The 23,784-nt window shown below is 41.8% G+C and overlaps 1 protein-coding gene across 7 annotated transcripts in view; it reads right to left on the bottom strand.

Moving 5' to 3' along the window:
• Positions 1-23,570, bottom strand: part of SLC7A11 (solute carrier family 7 member 11) — a 74,612-nt gene extending 51,042 nt beyond the window's left edge. The window contains exons 1-8 of one of the 7 annotated variants that reach the window (XM_058420759.1): positions 23,462-23,535; positions 18,030-18,276; positions 14,742-14,919; positions 13,801-13,870; positions 12,371-13,335; positions 8,368-8,593; positions 5,516-5,642; positions 1,348-1,463 (exon numbers count right to left, since the gene is read on the bottom strand). In XM_058420759.1, coding sequence (XP_058276742.1) covers positions 1,348-1,463; positions 5,516-5,642; positions 8,368-8,593; positions 12,371-12,391 — 490 coding nt within the window. In that variant the 5' untranslated portion in view covers positions 12,392-13,335; positions 13,801-13,870; positions 14,742-14,919; positions 18,030-18,276; positions 23,462-23,535. Of the gene's footprint in view, positions 1-1,347; positions 1,464-5,515; positions 5,643-8,367; positions 8,801-12,370; positions 13,336-13,800; positions 13,871-14,741; positions 14,920-18,029; positions 18,277-18,839; positions 18,895-22,149; positions 22,260-23,166; positions 23,435-23,461 lie in introns of those variants that run through there. The other 6 variants (XM_058420758.1, XM_058420760.1, XM_058420756.1 and 3 more) reach the window with 6 other exon arrangements.
• Positions 23,571-23,784: the final 214 nt, after the last annotated feature.

Below are 23,784 nucleotides of genomic sequence, written 5' to 3' on the forward strand. Positions count from 1 at the left end.
GAATCACATGCAATTAACGAAACGCTTTGGTGGAGTCCTCACTTAACATTCCTTCTGTCTCAGTGACCTTAACTTACTGAACATCTGTTTCGCTCTTATCTTGCACTGAAATGTTTTAGACAGATGTAGCTGTAAAAAGTCATTGACCTCAAAATTCAAAGCCCTAATTCAATTACTCCTATGAAACCTATAGTTTGTGCATAATTAAGTTAGAAAGGAGTGCAGTCACATACTGATTTTTTAACACTCCCAGCAGAAAGGAAATCTTATCGAGAGAGCTCCCACAAAAAACCACAGTAACCTGGAGACTGGAAATTTCAATGTCAATTGAACTCCTTGCCCCAAAGAAAGAAAAAGTCATCTGAACCTATTATTGTGCAAAACTGAAGGGCTCTCTGTAGGCCTTTGATCATTTTGCATGTCTTAATTCCTTTTTCCAGTCTTTTTGTTTCTGATATGTGCACTGAGCAAATTGAAAGGAACAATCTGTTACTAATTACTGAGGTCTACTCTGCACTCCCTCCCAGCACAGCTGAATTCCAACGTGTGCCCGCAAGGAACATCCTCACCCGTGACCAGACAGACCTGGAAACAAGCCTCTAATGCTAAAAGCTCCAGAGCCCCATTCCCATCACCTTTTGTGCCTTCCAATTTCATACATCCTCCACACCAGCCCAGGAACACTGCAAAGCCTCTGCTCTCAGGGTGGTGTCCCTCTTTCCATTGCAAATATTGGCCTTCTGCAACCCTAAATTATCCTTTTTGCACTAACCAGAGAGTTAGCAAGTGCAGGACAACAAGCCAGCAACAACCGTGCCCCAGGCTGCTTGTTCTGCTCCCAAAATCAGGTTCCTGCTTTCTGAACCACAAGCGCCTCAACGAGGATTATTGCCAGGATGGAAAGAGTGGGACTGGGGGAGATGACCTCACGTTGCCTGTCTGCAACTCAAGAGAACAACGTTTCTTCACCACAACATACTTGGCATTCCGCTGCCTCCTAAAACCAAGGTAGAGCAAAGCACTTAGAGCAGGTAACCATTCTTCCATACCTCTGGCACTGCCTCGCCATCTCTAAGGGACTAAAATTGCTTCTACAAAAATAATGAAAATTTGGCCATCAATTCCAACAGACTTTCCCTGCCATTGATAAAGTCTGCTGCTCTTTTTGCTCCCGCGTTTGCTCACAAACACACACACCCAGGCAAAATGTCCCACAGGTGCCCCTGGCAGTAATTCATGATTTACATTAAACAACGACCTGCTGAGTGTGCTATTTTTTGTTTGTTTGTTTGTTTTTCAATTCATATCATCTCTACCCTTCCCTGAAACCTACAGCGGGATACTTACTGATGCCGACAGCTGTAATAAGTTTAATCGCAAGTTCTGGGATTTCACACTGCATAAAGAAAGGTTCCAAGATGTAGCGTCCAAATGCCAATGATATCACTGCGGTGGCAGCAGGGCTACAGTGAAAAAAAAAAAACCAAAAACAAAGTCACAAAACTAATCTGCAATAGTACACAGTTATTGTTCTTACTGGATCGTGCTGTAACTTCACTATCAGAGAACTGTGAGCCTCAATTTTGGTGCTTTCTTGCAGCTTTGCTGACATGTACCGAAGTTTCTGAACGTAGCACTCCTCAGTGCTTCTGATCTTGACAGCAACACTTCTTACCAGGGTGGCACTTACAACTTCCACGTTGCAAAGCAGTCATAATCAAAAAGGAAAAGTTATCAACAGAAATCTTCATTCGCTCACTTGAAGAGAACATATCCAGAATCAGATTACATGGGCAACACGCTGCACAAAAACCAGCTAATTTTAGTGGTCAGATATATCTCACCCCTCAGAGACACAAGCAAATGGATTTCAGTCAGGCTGAGAATTCTGTTTTACTAAAATAAGTATCCAAAATCTAGCCAGGTCTTTCATTAAATTCTGAGACAGTCCAAATGGGATTTTCTAAAATACAAACAGAATTTGTTCCTTTTATTGACTAACAACTTCCTATCACTGCAAGTGAAAGCAAAAATCCCTGCAGTATCCCACAGAATACCATAAAACAAAGGAATATGAAGAAAGACACAATGCTTCTTTCTCTGGTCAGTTAGAGCTTTTCACAGTGAGAGATAAGCTCTCCAACACCCCACAAAGTTGTTGCATTTCCAAATTTGAAATGATCGTAATATTCATGCAGCCTTTCTCTTTGAGAGAAGCTAATTGTTTGACAGAAGCCCTGGCACTGACACACATTATAGCAGCAAATTAGCCTGTGCCTGCACGTTACTGCTCATGTTCCATCTGGGAGGACATTTGCACCCTTTTTAGGACAGCTGATGGCATCTGTGGTTTACCACATACACCCTGTAGGACAGAAGGGCACACGATTCTCAAAGGATTTCTGAGTTGAGCAAGGGTCCGTGCAAATTTCTCGTGAAAAAATCCGCAACACCTCACTTCACAGTATTTTCATAAAAATTCTACGGAACAGAGTAAAAATTCTGCAGAGACATTGTCCTTCTCCATCAAACAATGAAAGAATTTTCCACAAGGGAGTTGCACCTTGGAAACAAAACCCACTTTCCTTATGCTATGACTCGGCCCAGAAGTCACACACTGTGCTGGACCAAGCTGCAGAGCAGCAGAGAACAGAACAATCCTCCCCAGCAAGTCTCTGCATGGATGAGCAAGGGCTGCTGCACACACATTTCCCATGCATGGGAATGTTCCTCTCACTGGCCAGCAAATGGCTCGGCAAATTTTGTCTGGATTTTCACAGACATTCATTTACTGCCTTTACCTCAGTGCAGTATTTCTAATTCATATCAAAAGATCACCAGGTTTCCAGTTTTCAAATACTGCATGCAGCCTGCCAGAAGTAGTTTTGGAGTGCCCTAGATCAGATGAAAGATCAGATCTTTGGAGTTGTCCCAGACTTTTTTCCTCAATCTTAGCTCCTTTCCCCAGAACTCACATTTTGCCTTTTTAAAGCAGGAGTCACTGCTAGCCACACCACTACGTTTCCAAAAACATAGCTCCTAAATTACACCTCTAATAAACAGCTCTGCCTCTGACATTCCCATGTCTGGGGGGGGGATGTTGCTGGCAGCACGGTGAAACAGTGGGAGACAAAAGTCAAAATAATGGAGCAGTGTTAAAAATCACACAGATGGGGTGTTTAGGGACACGGCTTAGTGGCAGACTCAGCAGGGCTGAGTTAAGGGTTGGACTCAATGATCTTGGAGGTCTTTTCCAACCTTACTGATTCTCTGCTTTTTCCTTTAGACGACAGTACTACAGGCAGGCTGGCCGGCCTCAACAGCAGCGTGCTCAGGAGCAGGAAGAAAGATCAGCTTTCCCTGAAGGGCAAGGATACGGGAAGACACCAGATGAGGACCAGGGCAGGGCCCAGCACATACCACAGGTGAGTCAGGCACCTGGCAGCACCCTCTCATCCAGCCTTTGTTTAGCAACCAGCACAGGGAAGCTCTACAGACAACGCATTCACCCTGCCGCCTTCACTTGTTCGAAAAGTCGTTGTTGGGGGTTTTTCAAGGGTATATAAATATATATAAAATCCACACAACCTGGCATTGGGAGAGAAAAAGGTTCGCGGGTCCACTGGGTGAGAAGCAGTGCAGTGTAAGGCAGAACTAATCAGGTGTGTGGGCAGAGTCAATAAGTGTGTCCTCCACTGTCAAGTAGTGGCTTTACAGAGATATATGAGAGCAAGAAATGTCTATTGTGGTTGTGACTCCTCCACCAGCCTATGAGTGCGATAATCCTGTGATTTTTCAGAAGAACAACCAGCCTAGCTGAGCTGTCTGTGTGCAACTTCATCTGCTGAAAACAAAAAATGAACGTATACGAGGTCTCAAGTTCTTTGATAGTAGCAGTCAATTAGTTTCCTGATGCAGGAGTCAGATACAGAACTCCACACAGAGTTTCAGCAGCGCTGCTCTGATCTCTGTAACTCTGCAGGTTACAACACGTACGCCTTCCTCGCTGCCTCTCAGATTGGGTGATTAAAGAATCCACTGATGTTCTCTCCCATGCAACATGATTATTTTCTGGGTGTGGGGCAGATCATGATGACTAGAAGCATTTTCACAAGACTCCTGGGACACTGTCGTACGTAAGAAAATAGTTGTTTCGTGAGGAAAGGAATTTACGACGCCTGGTTTCTTGTGGGTGTTTGTGCCTAGGTTAATAAGTTGCCTCTGTGGAAACAAGGCGCAGATTAAGAGGGGGATTTCTAATGCTGCTCCCTTTTGTTGATTCGCTGATGTGAAATGATATAGCTGTTCACAGCACTGCGAAAACCTAGGTCTCACTCCACTGCCTGATTTTCCTTTTTTGGCAAAAGGTTCATACAGTCGAGACATCCGCCCTTTCACCACATTTGATGGAAATTATGCAGTTAATTCAAAGGTCATGTGTCGGTGGGGAGGTTGTGTTGGACCATCTGACGTACAAAGTTATTTCCTCTGGAAACAACACAAGGATTTATAGATTCATAATGACTCAGCACCGTCAGCACTTTTAAACTCAACAGTCGACGCTAGAACTTGTCGGTGTTATGTAAACATAGTTGTGATTGGAAATGAGGCTTGTGCCTCCTTTGTGACTAATCCGCCGATTGCGGAAGAGAGGGGAAAGAAGTGCTAGCCAGCCTGGGGCAGGGATAGAGCGTGCCCAAAGTCATTTTGTACAAGTGAGCTGCCCTGCTCTACACCTACCAAGATCACCAAACTCAGCAAAACTGTAAAAATAAAAAGAGAGGCTACACATGAGTTTGATATGTTGATCCGTTTACATTGTGAAAGTTTATCTCACGTGATTCAACATCTTCATATTGTAATTCTTCTGCACAGTGTCAAAGGCTGCACGAGTCACGGGCTTAGACACCGAGGCAATATATCGGGTATCTTAAGTAAATGAAGACAGTGTTTCTTTATTTGGTCAATTAATGTTTTTCCAAGGAAGAGTCAACTTCTCCAACACTCCAGAAAAGCAAAAATTCAGGGCCAAATCTGACATGTAAAGCATATGTGGTGCCCCTAACTCTGGAAATTACTGGACAACAGTTTCACCAGGAGTTATTCCTGTACCCACAGACAACAGCAATTGCTGCAGAAGGTAGTGCCGAGACTGAGAAAAGGTAAAGGTGACTTCCCTCTTTCGCTGTGCTAAATCTAGGTACGGTTAACATTATTAGTGACATCAATGGAGACAGTAACCTCAGCAAAATCAAGGCAAGTAATTGAATTTTTGGGGCAGGAAGCTTTCATATTTCCCCCACATATGCACACGTGTCTCCTTGAACACCTCAAAGCTGATGAGCAGAACAGTGTTTTTAAACCCTCTGAAGCAATCATAGTAAAAGAACACAGTTAATTAACCAAAATATGTGGGGGTTTTTTTTTCCCCCCAACATATAGCAGAGATTTTTTTTCCTTAATGACTGACAGGTGCATAGCCATCAGAAAAGAAACAGAATCATGATACACTTACCGAATGATGAGTAGTTCAACCCAGACCCTCACAAATGCAGGTAACGGGCCAAAGGCCTCCAGGATATAGGTGTAGTGACCACCAGATTTTTTAATGCACGTTCCTAGTTCAGCATAGCAGAGGGCACCTGGGAGAATTCAACAGTGCCAACATGAGAGATATCCAGAAATACCTACCAAAACATTTATAGCCTGAACAACAGAGCTGCCATGGCATCACAACTACTTTTTATATATTTTAGTTTTTTTCCAATGAATTTTGTAAGCTTTAATTCATTCAGCTAGACAAGCAGTAAACCAAACCATTTATCCAGTTACACTTAAAGCCACTGGACAAGCTATCTGCAGGAAGTGTTTTTTCTACTCTGCATCTTGTGAAGAGGGACCACAAAATTGGATGTCACACCAGCTGCCCAACTTCCCAGGCGGCCAGACTGCACCACTAAATGAAAGATTCCCGACACACTTGCTTGTTATCAAAGGCTGATCTTCTCCTTCCAGCCTTTGAGATGCCTGGCTTAAACTCTGAAGGTCTGAAAACTCTATTTTACCTCTCCTCAGCCGCTCACAAAAGCAACCAAACGGCCAAAATTTGGAAGCAGGATCTGCAAGAATAAGAATTTTCCTCAGCAGTACTCCTAACATCTTACATACAAAACTCATGGGGAGGGAGGCTTGGTCACAGCTTCTCAACTCTGGTGGAGCGTTTTTGTGCGCTACAAATGCAGTGGAAGGTCAGGAACCGTCAGCCAGCCACAAAGCCGGGGATTCACAGCTCCGCAGGTGGAGCACATCAACAGTGTTCTACAACCAAGAAACAGAGGCAGCCCTCCTGGAAGACGCTGAGAAGCCAGCAATAAACTGTAATAAAGTTTGTTAGCACTGCATCACACAGAGTTAAGATCAGCAACATACCTTGAGTCATTTCAGCTCTCTTTTTTTGCCTGCCTTTACATCACAACACTTTTAGATAAGAACCACAGTTGTCAAAACCACGTGTACAAGCCCATTAAAGCTGCACCACGCGATGGTAAATTCCCCAGCATTGTCCATTTGGTTTTGTTTGGGGCTTTGAAAAAATGTGGCAACTTTCATCCGCTACTCTTTAGCTTACCTGAAGATGTGTTTGAAAGAATCCTCACAGCCACATTAAAAAAAGTTGTTTCTGTATTTTTCTTTTGCCAGCCTGTTCTGTTGAGGCTCAGGATGAAATGAAATTGTGTTTTAATATTAGTTATGAAGACAGCCTCAGCAAGCCCTTATGTGACCTCTATATGTGATTTAGCTATAACTGAGTCATGATGGGAACAAAAATAATTTATTAAGAAAAAAAAAACAAGAACAATCAAAAAATAAACAAACTGCAACAGATCCATTCTGAGAACAAGATACTACCATTTGCTGCGCCAAATTACACAGTTTTTCATAACTAGAGGTCTGGAAAATGACCTAAAAAATCTGTCTGATAAAAGAGAGAAAGGGGGGGGGGGGGGTGTTGGTGTTTTTTGTTTGTTTGTTTGGGGGGTTTTGTGGGGCTTTTTTCGTTTTGTTTTTTTTTTTGTACAGACTATATCACAGTCAGAAGATTACTACTACTAAAGATACAGCCCTACATGCAGTGCTTAAGCAAATTCTAGGTTAAGTAAATCAAATGACCAAGATCTTTTGACAGGGTTACAAATAGCATCTGAGGTTTTTCTTGATAGGGGAATTTGCTGCAGGCAGAACTTCCACATTTGTACAAGAAATTATGCCGCACGTCGTACCCATGTATCTACCATTAGACCCAACTGGCTCCTAATTTACTCGGACTGCTTGTTTGTTCTGGGTGGGTTTAGACTGTAAAGAGTATTTCTTTGAAGCTCAGAGACAATTTACAAGATGGCATTAGCATGTTCCGCCTATTAAGTAGACACTTAGTACCTCTTTGTCCTCTTCACCTCCTGCCAGTAAACTAGTAGTTTTCCTTTTAAATAAAGCCAATATTCATGTTAGTTCTCCAGTTTCCTTGAGATTAACTCATTAAATAGGTCAATGAACCCTCCGTCCCGCGGAGGCCAGGGTGAGGTTTTCCACTCTGAATGAGGGTTTTGTGTACTTAACTGGACTTCTTCAGAATTCAACACTCTTCAAGAATACAAAGAATTAGCAAAAACTCCCACAATAAACCGGCCAGCGGTAAAACTCTCAGAGCAAACGTTTTTCCATCACAGTTTTTTTTTTTTTTTTTTTGTAGCCCAGTCTTTCCAAGCAGCATCATGAGTGAGGAAGGAAGAAAAAAGCTGGGAAGAGGGGTTACTAGTATTATTTTAGTATTATTTTAGTAATTAGCACTGTTTTGCTGCCCCTCATGCCGAGGCAGCTCACATACAGTGGGAATTAGTCCTCTCAGACCTTGCTCTAGCCTCTAGGGAACTAGGTTGAGCTGTCTAAACATTTCAGAGGTGTTCAAGCAGCGTGCTCATCCAGCTGCCGGGGGCTTTACAAGCAAGCCATAAATACGCTTCACAGACAGGAGAAAAATATACAGACAACACATTCGGGGGGGCGGGGGGAAGCGCATTTGGTTTTCCTGTTCCTTTAGGGACCCATTAAAAAAAAAAAAAAAAAAAAAAAAAAAAAAAAAAAAAAAAGTACGCTTCCAGCTTTCACCGGCTGGTGCCGGGAGTGGAGGGACACGGATTGCAAATCCTCGCACTCCACAAACCCATCGTGCGGCGCGGACCTTCTGCAGTCCCATTGGCGCTCAAGCTCCGCACTCTGACTTGCTATCCAATAGCAAAATCAGAGAAATAATCACAATAATTCACCGGCTGCCCCTCTAGACCAATTAGAAACTTTTCAGGGACTTACCAAAAAGCGAGAGGATACCACACACTGTCCAGACAGTCAAGGACATGCCCACGCTGCCTGTGTTCTTCAGGATGCCTTTGGGAGAGATGAAGATGCCAGCTCCAATGATAGTGCCAATTATGATGGATATCCCCCTCAAAAGCGTCACTTTCTTCTTCAGCACAACTTTTCCCCGCCGGGCTGGCTGTCCGCTGTCCACAGAGGACAGCTTGCCATTAGCTCGTCCCTGCAAGTAGCTTCCATTAGAGACCGTGGGCACGGCAGCTTTCCTAAACATGCTACGGTGCCACCAGCACACTGCTGGCAAGCACAGGCAGAAAAGTTTTCAGCAGAAACTGAAGTTGTATTTTTTTTTTTTTTTCACCCCCTCTCTGTGTAGCCAACTACTTTTGTCACTTCCTCCGTCTTCCCTTATCTTCGCAACTGCTCCTACACGCAGGTACCAAGCTCTCCAAGAGTGTGCGAGCCCTTCCCGTGCTCCAAGCCCAGCAGCTCGGGAACACCTGCGTTTTCACACCGTGCTGCCGCCCTATCATTGGAAACCAGCTCAGCTTCCGCATGGACTTGTATTTAAAGCTCTTGTCATACCAAGTTACTCTAGGCTGAATGATGATGCAAATTCTCCAGGTTTGCATCAGCCATTTGAAAAACCGCTGGCATTAGTCAGCATTTCTTTTTTTTTTTTTCCCTCGCTCTCTCTTTACTTCTTCCCTTTTTTTTTTTTTTTTTTTTTCCTTTTTGAACAGTAGGGGCATGTTGTGCAACTGACCTGGGGGTGGTGAGAAGAACAAAGCACTCGCAAGCAGCTCCAGCTAACCCTCGCCAATCAATGCAAGCATATCACCCTCGACACCCCGAGACACGCTCCCCAATTTTTTATTTTATTTTTTTAAGAGCAGCTCAGAGCCAGAAACAAAAGCCTGCCTAAACACAAAGCTCCTCAGAGCACAAGGGGGAAAAGAAATCAAACAGCACACGTCATTCCTGGGTCTAATCCAATTTCATTCTCGAAAAACTCTCAACAAAAAAGTTGAGTTTGCGGGGGCTGAACTTGCGGCGTCGCAGTCCATCAGCCCGTCCCACGTCCGCGTTGCTAATTTGGAAATCTCTGCAGGGTACGGGACCCACCGTAAGGGATCCATACAGCCCCGGGGTTACCCGGGGTTACTTAGCAACCAGCCCAAGGAGCAGGCAGGAGTAATTCCCAGGGAGCAGGCGTTCCCGTCGGTGCAGCTGGTCGCCGGGATGTCAGGAAAACAGCGCGGCGACCCCACTTTGTTCAAACGCCACCGCGCAGGTTTACAGCCGCCTGCGTGTGTGGCCGGGCAGCACCCCCGAGCGCAGGGTTCTCCAGCGGCTCCGGGATCAGAAACGGGATTTTTGTGTTCTCGCAGAGCTCCCCTGACCGGATAAACAGGTAATCAGATGCATAAATGCATTTGCTTCGCCTGAGCAGTTAAAGTGTTAAAAAGAGGCGCGTTCTCCTAAAACAGATCAAAAATCAATAGCCTTCAAGCACTTTTGACCTAATCGAGGGACAGCCTTTATAATACACGCCAAAGGGGAGAAATTCTTCGTGGTGTAACTACTGCAGCTGCTAATAGCTTCAGATTAGATCAGCGAAGTGAGACGTTATTGCCACAGTTACCGCTCTTACAGGTATTGCTTAATTAGTACCTAGGTCTGGGAGTAAAAATAAAATCAGTTCAAGCATTTTATCTTTCAAAAAGCACGCGCTGAGCTCCGAGCAGAACTGCGCCTCCGAAGTTACGTGAGAAAGAAGAAACCTCGGACTACCAGCATGCCGCAGAGCTGTAAAACTTCAGTGTTTTTAAAGCCTCCTATTTTCAGCTATAACTCACCTGAAATAGTTGGCACTGAGATAAAAGAAGGCATTAAAAAAAAGAGCTTATCTGGTTTAAAAGCGCGCAGGTAAAAGGCAAAGCGACTGCAGCTATTGACTGCAGAGCAGCCCGGTTTCCCGAACGCATCCTGCTTCTGCCTCCACCTGCGGATGTGCTCAGCAGCTGATCCCTCACTTCCCTGTGGAGCAGCCCGGGCTGAGCGCAGGAGGCAGGACCTTCCCTGTCACCCCACAGCCCAGACCAAGCCGGTTTCCACGGCACTAGCCACCAGTAAAGCCGGGACGAGGTGGCACGTCGTGCCAGGTCGTTTTCTCCTGGTGCACGCTCCACAGGCTGCCCCCCAATAAGATTATTATTGGATCAAATCAAACCAGCCAACAAATATATATATAGATAGATAGATAGATATAAAATAAATAAAAGCATTAACCAGACTGAGTTGGGCTGGTGACCTCTCCTTCAGTTTTCAAAGGCTTTTTTTAATGAAGGAACACACGACATCTTCAACTACCTGACACTTTGAGGCAGACATTCTTAACTAACGCTTGCCCTTCATTTGCTCAGGAAGTTGTTCCCGAGATCAAACCAAAAAGCTCAATAACCAGACGGCCCCCAGGCAGCTCCCGGCAAGCCAGTTGTCTGCAAGAACCATCCGGTAACAAATGCTGGGCAGTCTAATGGCTTTCAAATATCATTTGATTACTAGCGAGAAGAATACATGTTTCGCCTCTGGGCATAGCAATTAACACTCTCCCACACGGGGCGGGGAGGGGAAAAAAAGGGTGCTTTCTCCTTCAGTGGTATGGGGAAACACGAATTGCAATGCTTAGGACCTCGTGAAATTCCCAGGGAAATTTATAAGGCAGGACCCAGAGGAAGGCTGGATGCAGAAAACTCCTTTTCCTAACTCCTGGCAGCTTGCTAGCGATCTCATTAGTTGTGGCCTTCCCAGGGAGTATGTTTGTGTACACTGCTTCTCAATGCTATCCACTAAAAATAAGAAAAATGGGAGCTTTTCTCCTTGGAGTTCCAGCCTTACTTCCAATCATTAGTTCCACTCAGGGTAACGAACACTTATTTGGTGTTGGGGGATTATTTGTTGGATTCTGGGAATTTCATGAGAATTATCCATCAGCTGAGCCCAGTCCTGAGGAGGTCACGAAGATGGAAGAAGGCCAAAACTGTCTGCTGACCCCACTTACAGTATACTCACAAAATCTCCTCTGATTATTTGTACCTCACCTGCCACTTTTACTTCAATTATTCATCACAGACCAAGGCCTACTATGTAAACACAACAAACAATGCTCAGTGTCTTTTCAAAGAGCTTTTCTGAAAGCACAGGGCACAACCTGTCCAACACTCAGAACAGCCCCATTCTTCCATTCAAAAAAAAAAAAAAAAAAAAAAAAAAAAATTACTCTAAAAGCAGAACAAAAGGGTATGAGGTGCAATTTTCTTTAGACCGATGAAATTATTTGAAGCAGTGTTTCTAAAAATATGTTCTGAGAATAAACCCTCAGCCTCTAATGGCATCTGGCATTGTTCATAGCCTTTTTATTTTTTCCTCTCTGTTTTTATTTTTTTTTCCAATTCATAGACATTTTCTTCTGAAAAAAAACATTTTAGAGCATAAGTGAGATCATCACTGTGAAACAGCTTCCTTTTGAATCACAGCACCTGCCCTGATCGATCTATGCACTGTCTGCTCCAAACAAAAACCCTTACCAGAAATCCTACAAGTCCCACACCCTGCAAAGAGCTAAAGCATCAGCCCAGACTGGGTGCACGAATGCCATCAGTGGCCTCTCATGGTGTAAATAACCTTCCTGCCAGCTGCACCACTCTTCTCAGGGCTTGAGCTTCACAGGGAATAACAATACCTCGGGCTGAACACGCCTGAGATGGTGTTACCCCCGTTTATCACATTAATAGAGTTTCTGCCAACACCTGGACACAGCTGTATCTTTCCAAAGCAGCTACAATTTTGGTATTTCCCCTGGAGAATGCAGCAAAGCACACACAAATGCATTCACCAAACGCAGCAGAGTGAAGGACCTAGAATTCAGCCCTTAACTTGAGCTCCCAGTTCTCAAGCCCACAAAAGCTCTATTAATTTCTAGATGTAGAGAGCATACCTTGACAATGTTTCCAGGCATTTGTCTATCAGCTTATTGCATTAAAAATAAAAAAATAAAAAACAATCCAGAGTCACAAGTCAAGCCTCCAGCCGCACATTGCCATGCTGACTGGAGACAGAGGAATAAAAGAGGAAGTACAGCAAGACTGAAGAGGCGAGGAAAGCCCCAAACTCTTATAACGTGGGTGGCATGGCACGAAAAATGTTGTTTAGAAAACTGATCTGAGTCTTCTGTGTATAATGCCAAGCTGTTTGTGAGCTCCAGAAAGCAGCCCTTGTAGGAAGGCAGTAGTCTGGTTTCAAATGTCAAAGGATGGCAAAATACATAAAAGTATTTGTTTCATGTAGATAATCTAGCATTGAGAAGTTTTGACTTGGGATTTTAGCTCCTAATGTAGTGTTAAGAACTAGTATTGGGGGGGAAAAAAAATCTACAAGCATTTAAAAATTAAGATGTCATTGAAACAAATCATCATGAATTAACAAAAAATCTCAGCAGATTGGGGCAGATTTTTAAAATTTTAATGCAAGCATAGAACTGGGAGAATATCAAAATACTTTGTTAACTTCACTACAGGTCAAATCTTTAGTTAAAAATGGAGCTACTGAGAATGTTGGGGGGGAGTGTGTTATTTTGTAGTCGGAGTCTCACAAACTACTCAGTTATTTTGCATTCCACTTTGTGCAGGGTACAAACATATTTAGCAGCAAAAGGAAAAACGAGAAGGAATGAAATACACCTCCAGCTCACAGATTTCAAAAATAAGATAAAGCCTCTATAAGAAATCCAAAAGCAATTCAAATATTTTTTCCTGTATTCTCAGTCAAAAGCTTCCAACAAAATGCAGGAAGCAAATAAAAATCTGATATAAAGACGACTGCAGGCAGCAGCAGTTTAGAAGGCAAATGCTTCTGAAAGTTTCCATGTCTTCAATTTGCTGATAGCTGCCAGTCAATTTTCAGCTGGAAAAGAAGGAAAGAAAAAGGGGTTTTAGAAATCCCTCCTGTTTTTCTCCCTGTTAAAGCTCTGTTTCAAAAAGACCTGATGAATTCGGCTGGATGGTTTGACAGTTTAATGGGTCTTTTTTTAAGCAGACAGGAATCATTAGCACTTGGTATCAAGCATGAAAGCTCCACATGAGAGAAAGCCAATTCCAACTGAAGCCCTGTGGATGTGAAAATATGAGTGTTTTTGTCTCATTTCTCATATTCGGGATATATGTGATCATAACCTAGGCAATGCTGTACATAAATATTATTCTTGAGTTTTCTATGTTTGCATTTCTCATTAGCAGAATGAGACAACAGTTTTCAGAGTCCCCATGTTATTTTTCCTCAGCTTTTGGATGAAACACTGAGGTACCCCATGACACTCGAGAAATCAAGACCTGAGGGTAAATTTCCATTGAAACTGCACGAGCCAGATACCTGGCATGATGGAAAGATTGCTGGCAGCTTCAGGGAGTCAGGATTTTACTTTCAGATGACTCAGGCTAGGCTGGGCATGTGAAGAGAAGAGAATTAATTGGCACTTCAGGAAAAAAAAAAGCTTTTTGAAAAACTCAGAGACAGAATTAGCATTGAGAATGTTTTCTAACCCATTTATCCATTTTTTGTGTGAGAATTCTTCACAGTAGGTAAAAGTTTGTAATGGGAAGAAAACACAACAACCACATAGATTGTCAAATTTAACCTTGGCTCTTTAGCAACTCCATTTTCACTTTTATTGTATTTTTCATACAATATCATTTCCCATTTGCATTACTCTATTTGATCAGGTGCTGGACTTTCTATGAATCATCATTTTCCAATATAAAACATGTCTTTCTTTTTTTTTTAAAGGGTAATGGTACTCATCCCAGTTCACAGGGTGTGACAGGTAGATTCAGCTGCTGAATTTTGTTATGAAAAGAATCTATGCAAAAGCTTAGAGAGGAGAATTCAAGAACTTGAGCAAAGTTTTAATTTACTGACCACTAAGTGGGGAAATCTTTCAGATCCCTTGTCATAATCTGGAGTCCAGTTCCTTACTTCCACCCTTAACAGGTCACCTTTCTATCCCACCAGATTAAGCAAGCTAATTCCTCTTCTGCTGCGTACAATTTAGACTAGATAGAGAACACATACAAAGTTATTTGATTTTTCTTAAGCAGAAAAACTACACTCTTACCCAAGAATAACTGTAGTGGGAATTGTAGGTCCCATTTTGTTCTCATTCCTGTCTCAAACGCCATATATGCAGCAATACTCACACTTTTTCCCTTTTGGTCCATTTAATGTAGGGGGGGTTGGGGGTTTTTTATTTGGTTTTTTTGTTTGTTTTTGTGTGTGTGTGTGTTTTGGTTTTTTTTCCTGGAGACCAAACAAACCTTGGTTGGGGCACTGTGCACATCATGAATGCAGCAAGGTCAGGCTTCAGTCAGTGAGCTCAGCGGTGGTCAGGGCTTCTTTAGCAGCAGTGGCACATCTCCATCAACAGAGATGGACAGAAGCATCTCAGTTAAGGTGTGAAGCAGTGACAGAGCATGCCACAAGAAGGGATTTAACCTGCAGATAAGCAAAAGCACACAGGGCCAGAAATGTTTCAGCGGTGACCGGCAGTCAATCATTCACACAGGCATCGCAGGTTAGGGTTGAAATGCAGCCCGTGGATCCTACAGAGGATCGTTTTATTGGCATCTAGATACACATACTTTGTCTTCTTGAAGTATTAGAAACACCCATCAGAAAAAAAGCGCCTGCTTGGAGCAGCGCCAGGGTGCTTCAGCAGTTTGAACTAGTGCAGCTCCATATATTATTGCCACGCTCCAAGAGAGAGGAGCATTTCAGTGCTGAGGTCAGCCTCTGTTTTCACTTCGAAAACAAAGTTCCTATTCTCCACGCTCACAATCCATTCTTTCAGAGACACTGTCGGTTCAAGCATAGTAATTTCACCGCGTATTGTGACATTTAGTAAGAAGATTAAGGAGCCAATGTGTGGCAGATGGACACAGTGTCTGGGCTTGATGAGGGTATTTTTGACTTGCCTCTCCTAGACTTTAAAATTTTGCGTAAAACGGCTACCAAGCCAGAAATATGCTCTCTTCCCCCTCCCCACATCTGTGAGGAGGTACAAGTTTACCCAGATCCTGAGAAGTTCAGTCTCCAGGACAACAAAAATACTGACATGGATTAATAAGCACATTTTAAACTCATGTTTCACATACAAACTCAGAAATAGCCAACAGCTCAACCTTCTCTGTGTATAATGCACCACTTCTGGCATTTTTCCATCCCGTCCACTTTTAATCCAGTACAAAAATTAAGAGAGATGTCTTTCCTATCAAATGTTTCTACTCTTATCACAGGTTCTTCTACAAAAAAATGGACACTAACCTCAGAGTTTTATTCTTCTTTGTTAACACCTTGCTCACACTTCAAAGACTAGAGTTGAGAGGACTCTTTAAGAAACCACAATTTGAGGACTCTTGCCTTAAAACAAATTAATATAATCGGTATTGTTCACACTTTTCTAGGGGCCTCAGGGCCCTAGCAGTCCCCTCACAGGGGATGGCTGCAGAGAGGGATTCAAGACGATAAAAGACTCTCACTCCTCTTTAACACACACAGCTGAAATGTGGAACTAATTTACAGAGTGGAAAACACATCTAGTCACCCGTCTCTATAGCTAAAGCAAATCCTTGCCACACTCAAGTGGCCCTCAAGTATCCAACCCTGAATATATATGTATCTCCTTTACTGAGTACCCATCTGCTGAATCAAAATACAAATTGTACTTGAGTTTTTAAAACAGCACACCAACTGTTGTCATTTTTGAGTGGCACAACACCCCCCTGTAAAAGATATTCTGTGCTAGACAGAAGGGTTGCAGAGAGGGAATACAGAAAGATGCTGCACTGATAATCTCATGAACACTTACTGCAGAATAGGCCAAAATACTACAGAAATTTAGGCTGGGGAAAACTTGAGCTTCTCCTCTATCAGTTTCTCTTCAGGTTACACAAAGTAGTCTCTTATTTATTCTTAATTCAAACAAGAAATAAATGTTGACTTGTACAGGAGTATAGGTTAAGCAGAGAGATTACATGAATCATCTGAGTACACCTTCTGTTAATAATTATCTTCAATTTATAAAACCCTTCAGAGAAGCTAAGGAAAGTCGCCCAACTGAGCTCTCTGAAAACAACACACATTTAAAGGCCTCTCCTCAGACGTGACAGCAATGAATCTGCTGCATAAGGGATATCTTGCTATTAATTGCTTCTTTATCATGAAGGGAGAATAGAAGAGGGGCTAATCTAGAAGTTCTGACAAATCCCATAACCAGAGTAGGGAGCTTTTTGAAGGGCTCTCCTCTTTGTATGGACAAGCCTTGCTGTTCTTCACAAAATGGAGGATATCACCATGAACCACGGTGTAAAGGACTGAAAGACCAAATCAGCAAAAATTTTATTTTCTGTAATGTATTTCTCGTTGTATTTCCAATACTGCTTCTTCTGAACAGACTGGGAAACAAAGAAATTCTACCTCCTGACAAATTGTTCTGTCCAAAAACTGGAAATGAGAAATGATGCTCTGAGCCACAGTCCCTCTTCCTACCTCTCCCTTCATCTCCCCATGAAGGGTACAAAGACCAGTTTTTCTGTAAGTACATTCCCTTTCCTCTTGGCTTCTGCATGGCAGCCATGTATTTGGGAACTTATGCAAGTTTCAGAGATCCTTTTACATACACTGTTTTATTTTTATCTTCTGAGCTTATTCTACCTTACCTATCCAGATATGCAAAATCCACTGCTATAAATTTCAGGATCGCCTAATAAGTGAATTCATTTGGGGGTAAAAGGCCCATACATTTTTATTTCTACTTGCATGATCACGCATTTAATTCCTCTTCTTCCCTTCTGATAATTAATTACTTGGGAGTGTGGAGAGCAGAGGGAAAGGTGAGGGAAAAAGCGAGGAATTGTGCCAACCTCAGGTCTGAAAAAGTAGTTTTCTTCTCTATTTTGGCAGCAAAATTTCACATTAGTTGTTTTGCATTCCTTAACTGTAGCTGTTACTACATTTTGTTTATAAGAGGAAATTGTCAGAGTGTGCAAAAGTAATTCCAAAGATAAAAAGCAGGAATGGTTTAGCCTCTGTGTTCTGGATTTTCATATGTCTGTTGGCAGTTTCTGTAATTGAAGCAGCAGATTCATAGCTCAGCACCACAAAATACATAATGAGCTGTAACTACTAAAGTTTACTGGGTTAAAAGGAAATCTGCCACTATTTTGTTCAGAAAATAAGCCCTGAAAGGAAAATAAATTAATAAATAAATAATCTGGGAACAAAACCAAACATGCATTGGTTTGTTTCTTCCCCAAAGATAAATGTCCAGGTGCTCAACTATCACCCAGAGAATGAAATTTTGGCACACCAGGGAGCGTGCAACCGTGAATGAAGTAACTTCTTGTTCCTTCCTCTGCAACTTGCTGACTACTCTGTATATTTTAACAGAGAATGGATGGTGTGCCCTTGTCCCTGTTCAGGAATGGAAAAAAAGCCAGCTATAGCTATATGGCAATACCCATCACATTGAGAAAAGGATGGCTTTCTCCTCAGGACAAGATAGATGTGCAGTTTACACCTCTCAGTTCCTACAATATCCTTCTTACCTAGGTGCCAGCTGAACCAGTCAGATTTGCACAGTAGCCTGGTAACACCTCTGGTATTTGAAATTAAATTGTGTCTTTACAGTCATGCTCAGTACTTAACTTCCTCTGCATGGTTTTCCTGCTTCCATGCTCCCTTCTGATCTCAGATTTCAGAAAATTATTTGCATTCAGGGCTTCTCAAAATACTCCTGGTTCTTTTTTCTGTTCATCAGGAGGGTAATTTCCTCTTCTAGAGTCTGATGCCATCCTGAAGAGCAAACATTGGAAATAAATTACAAGCCGTGTGCATTCAAATAAATTACATGTTTAAATGTGTCAGTTAAGCTATAATGCTCAATTAGACAGCTAATTATGTTGAAAATGCAGTTGTGTGCATAAATTGATGGCCACGCCCCCAGGCTGCCTGGCTGCTTCCATTCATATATTGTCCCTTTTCAAGTTTTATCTTTCATTTATCACCTGCTTTAAGGTTTATCTAAGTGCAGTCAGACAGTGCTTTACTGTTCATTTTAAAATACAATTTCAGATACAATTCAACCTTTGCACTGATTTGTACGACCTGCCATCAAAAATTTAGTGGCAGTAGGATTTGTGGAACAGGTCCCCAGACTTCTCAAGGTCATATTTCCAAAATGCTTTTCCTCTGTTTATGATGACTCACTTTCCAGGATGGCTTTTAATCGCCCTCGGTGGAGCATTTTACAAGGAAAAACTAAATTCCTTTTAAATCTACATGCACGTGTGAATTTTAGAGATGACATTTTCAGTTGATAGAGAAGCAGTACATGAAAACAGAGATGACGCACTTACATTTAAAAAACACAATCTCAAAATTGTCACTGAATTCATTAATACTAGTTAGGACCTGGAAATCAATTAGGAAGAAGAAAGAGTCTGTCAGCACGAACTAAAAGGTTTCATTTAAGAGTGATATCTTGGTATGACAAAATACAACCCCATCCTTAATTCCTGACATATCATCTCACAACCATCAGATTAAATAGATCTTTTCATATATTTTTTCCATGTTTTACCATTCATTCAGTTTCTTTAGGCGTACCAAGTCTACTGGCAACCGATCTGACCGATCTACACAGAAAAACCCCAAGCTCTCATAATTGATGAGATCTGAGAAAAGATAAGTTGTTTGTTTGGTGTTTCCACACAGCTAAGCATTTAATTTCTCACAATATGAAAGGAATCATACAACATCAAATTTCATCAGTATAACTGTGTTAAAATTTTTTGCAAAATAAAGACAGTATGATAGCACAAAAAGGGGCAAAATAAAGACAGCACAAAAAGGGATAAAAACAAACTTCACCCAAACTCAGCAGAAAATACCATTTCAAGCAGACGGCTGTTCTCTTCAGTTCTTATGCGTAAATAATGCAGAAAAATTAATGGTGAAATACAAACTCCCAAACCTGACCATTCTCTTTCTTTTCTAGGTTTCTCTTTCCTCTGAATCATGAAAGGTAAAGCTTCATTTTAAGGTCTAAAACCACTGTCATACAGTTAATCCATACAGTTAGACTATATGAGCCATATTATTAGTGTTCTCAGCCCACATTTCCTGGTAATGTATTTAAGATCCCACGCAGTAAAGAAAAATTGAAATAACCCCGTGTCTGAAGCTCTGGGAGTACATAGTAGTAAAATCGAGCTCCTCTAGACAACCAAAATTAATCTGGATAAGTATTGAAAATAACAATGTATGAGCCTATTCTAACTTTGACAACATAAGAGACAATATGATCTATTACATTACACCTTTGGGGTTTTTTGTTTTTTTTTTTTCATTTGTTACCTCTACAGTCATTCAAGAGAGAAAACTTCCAGCATTATGTTCTGCTTTGTCCTTTCAGGACTTATAGTAGCTCCTCTGAACTTCCTTAACAGCTGAAATGCAGGGCATGGGGGTTTTTTGTTGGCACACACCACAAATTATTAAATTCCACTTTGAAAATAAAAACTCTGCCCAAGTCTCTTTTCAAAAATGGCATAAAAATCCACACATCAATTTCTGACACGTCATTTTGAACCAGTAGTCCTGGAACAGACTAATGGATATATATAGAAGCGGGCTTAGCAGATATCATTTGGTCCAAGTCACTGAGCAGTGCTGGTATGCCAGCCTAGAGAGTGACACTGAGAGGGGCTACAAACTGCTCAGAGATTTTTAAAGGCTCTTATGACTGTCACTAAGCTCGCTGCTTCACAACAGATTGAAAAATGTGAGAGGTTTTCCAGCCGAGGTCACATGTGCCTTAAAGAGGATTAACATGAACAGCCAGCTAACAAATGCCAGGTTTTTTCCTTCCCATTTGTTAAATCCTCCTTTCTTTTCTATCCTGTAATAAAACTGGGGTTTTTTAAGTTTTTTTTTTTACCTTCTATTCTATATATATCCCCCCTTTTGGCATAGCACATAAGGAAACTGCAAGTCATTTAGTAGATGCATCTAGCTCAACAAACCTCTGTGCAACAGACTGAGTGCAAAGTGAATCTCACCCAAAGCAGAGAGTATTAAATCACATAACCAGTGAAACAGTTCAGGATCTCAACTGCTCATTTCCACATCTCAGCTGTGGCATGCTTATCTCTCCATTCCCTACTCTCCCCACTCCGTACATCAACAAAACCTATTCAGCCTTAAAAACACCTTTGGCTTAGCATCCAAAGTCTCTGCAGACAGAAGTGAAATAGAAATGCTTTGGATGAATCACACTAAAAGGCAGCCTTTCGAAGTGACACCTCCATCAAGGCAGAACGCAGCACCCTTGTGCAGCCTCATCCCATCAGCTGGCCGGCTTTCATCTACATCTCCAAAACACTAAAGGCATCAATGTTTGGCTCAGCTCTACAACTGTTGCTCACACACAGTAGGCTGGCTGAGTACAGCAAGAAAATCAGGGAAATAAACATTGTAACTAGCAGATGTCACCATTTTTTCAGATCTGAGTAGTTTAATCAATAGTGTAATACTTATGCATGTTGAAGCCTTTCCCTGGTAACCTGATGCTCCCTTGATGCACTCTCAACTAAAAGCTAAAAGGAAGAAAAAATACCAAGCTTTATTTTTTGATGGAGAAAAGTGAGACAGGAGGTTAGTACTGAGCTGGTATTGTTCACCTTTCTCTTCTAGGATCACCTCTTTTCATAACAAAGAAGTCATTTCTTGTTCCCCCATTAACTGCTGTACACCAGCTTAATGCCACCAAAGCAGTTCTTCAAAGCTTGGCAAATTGGATTCCACAACAAACACCACCCACCTATAGGATACAGGCTTGACTCCAGCTGCAGTCCCAAGTGCTCTTGACATAAAAATTGCATCTGAATTACCCCTATTTTAATTGCCAGAACTCTACTCCACCGTGAATTTGCACAAGTCCTTTTGAGACATACTCTGGAGAAAACAAAACAAAAAATATTTTCCATATTTCTCTTTAAAATATAGTTTATTTTAGACCATCTACTCATATTAAAACTCCACACTTTACTACTCCTTAATTTGTTTCCTTTCAGTTTAGAGGGAAGTTTTCTTAGAAGTATTTTTCAACCACTTTCAGGAATTATCTGAAAGAATTAAGAGTAAAAAAACCCCCAAATCTTTATCTTCACCAATATCTATCATAGGACCTTTTCCCCTCATTAACCCTCTTGAATATCATTCAAAAAGCCATTTGACATCTGTATGCACTTAAACTATGAACATTTCAACACTCCTTTTTAAATTCCTCAGGAAGCAATGGTCAGGCTTAAATGCTAAAGAAAAGGAAGATAAATTTCTGAATGGGACCTCTGAGAGACAGATTATAACACATTTCACTATTACATTAAGTTTTCTCCAGGCGATTTAAAAAAAAAAAAGGCCAAAATTAAAGGAGACTTCTGAGTCTCTTACACTGTTCATTTAGGTCAGAAACTTAAATATTTCAAACTAATTCCTCCAGAAAAACCTCAAACAAGTAACATTTCACTTTGTTTAGTAAAAGTCTCTCAAAATTCAAAGTCTGGGTGAGCCAATCTGAGCTGTAGAAGAAGCGGTGTATTAGTACAGTGACAGATTGATCTCACTGTAGTTGTAAGTCAACAGATTAATGTTTTAGCGTAATACATTCCTCTCTCATCCTTCTCTCTGCAAGTGAACTACAACAACTCTGTCCTCAGATCAGGCTCCAAAAATCTGGATGTCATAATAAAATAAACAGTACTTTTCTCTACTGCAGTTGTTTTACTTCTTATAATTAAGATATTCTTCATGCAATTCCTTACACCAGGGAATCTATCTATTCGGACCTAGATGAGCACACAATAACCTTCAAGAGATACTTGTTGGGTGTGCTTAAAGCTTGAACTCAGTTCTCACAGACATCTTCAGCTCCTTATTCAGGTAGAGTTCTCTACACACAAGAAGTACAATTTCATCAGATTATCAGCCGTGAGCTTCTTTAAATATATATAACCAATAGCAAATTAAACAACAACAAAAATTCAGACAGATTTTTCAGATGAAAGTAAATTTAGCAGTTCCTCATTTTGAAGCTAATGATGTTTGCACATTTAAATAGCTAAATCTACTATTACTCCTAGTATGTGGGTAAGAAAAATTCAACTTTATGTTCTCTTGGAAGGAGGCAGGGATGAAGGTCCATAAGGAGTCTCTCTCATCCAGTTGTTCATGGGAATGTGCACTGACTACATGACAATCTCTGTCACGAACCATCAAGGAAACGCTGAACCTGGCAATATAAACCACCTCTTCTGCAAAAGAGACTCTACCAGCTGGCTGCAGTAACCAGGAACACCATAAATTTATTTGTCATACCTCACGAGCTGCATGGAAGGAAATGGAAGCAATCACTATGTTTACATGCCTAGAGGTGTTTTGGTGAACGCAGGATGTGGATCAGTCAACTGCACAGCCTCGTGCACTGAGGCAAGTCATAAGACTAAAACTTGAAACGGCAAAGTGGCAAAAACTGAAAAATACTCTTCTTCCACTTAGGCACACCCACAGAGATTCGTGACTGAATCTCAGAGGTACAAATTATTACTAATTTCAGAAGAGGTAAAGAGGAGCGTGACAGCTGAACGAAAGCCACAAGATACACTCCACTGTGCCCACTCTCACCAGACAGCCAAATTTCCTGCTGCAGCAGCGCTCTTGTTAGGGAGTAGAAATGAGCCAAGGCTCAGACTTCTCCTTTATCACAGCATGAAAAGGGTCCTGTTTATTCCTCTTTACACCTCAGCCATCCTGACTCCAACCATTCACTGACTCTGGCTGCAGCAGCTCCTACTGCAGGTTTCCCTTGCAGCCTCTGACTGCTGGGTATTTCCTGCTAAACTCTGACTGCAGGCTTTCACCCAGCCAGACTGTGACTGCAGGTTCCAACAACAGGCTCTGACTGCAGACCCAGACTGACCTCACAGCAGTGATTCTCTCTCCCCAGGATCCTTCTACTTCATGATCCTCTCATTCCCTCTTCTTCAAGATTCCTTCATGATTCCAGCTCACCAGCTAACCAACTCCCTTTTATCACACTTATCTTTATTCGACGCAGCTGTGATTCATCAGTGGTGAGGCTGTATTGGGTAATTAACACAGCTGTTACTTCTCAGGGGCAAGGTCACCTGTATTCCTTCTCCCACAGGTCACCAGTCCAACAATCCAGCACTGCCACCTTCATCTTTAAACCGTGTAACTAAGTGCCACACATACATGTTTTCTGAACACTTTCAGGGAGGG

This window comes from Hirundo rustica, chromosome 5 (assembly GCF_015227805.2).
Source record: "Hirundo rustica isolate bHirRus1 chromosome 5, bHirRus1.pri.v3, whole genome shotgun sequence".
NCBI classification, from domain to species: domain Eukaryota; kingdom Metazoa; phylum Chordata; class Aves; order Passeriformes; family Hirundinidae; genus Hirundo; species Hirundo rustica.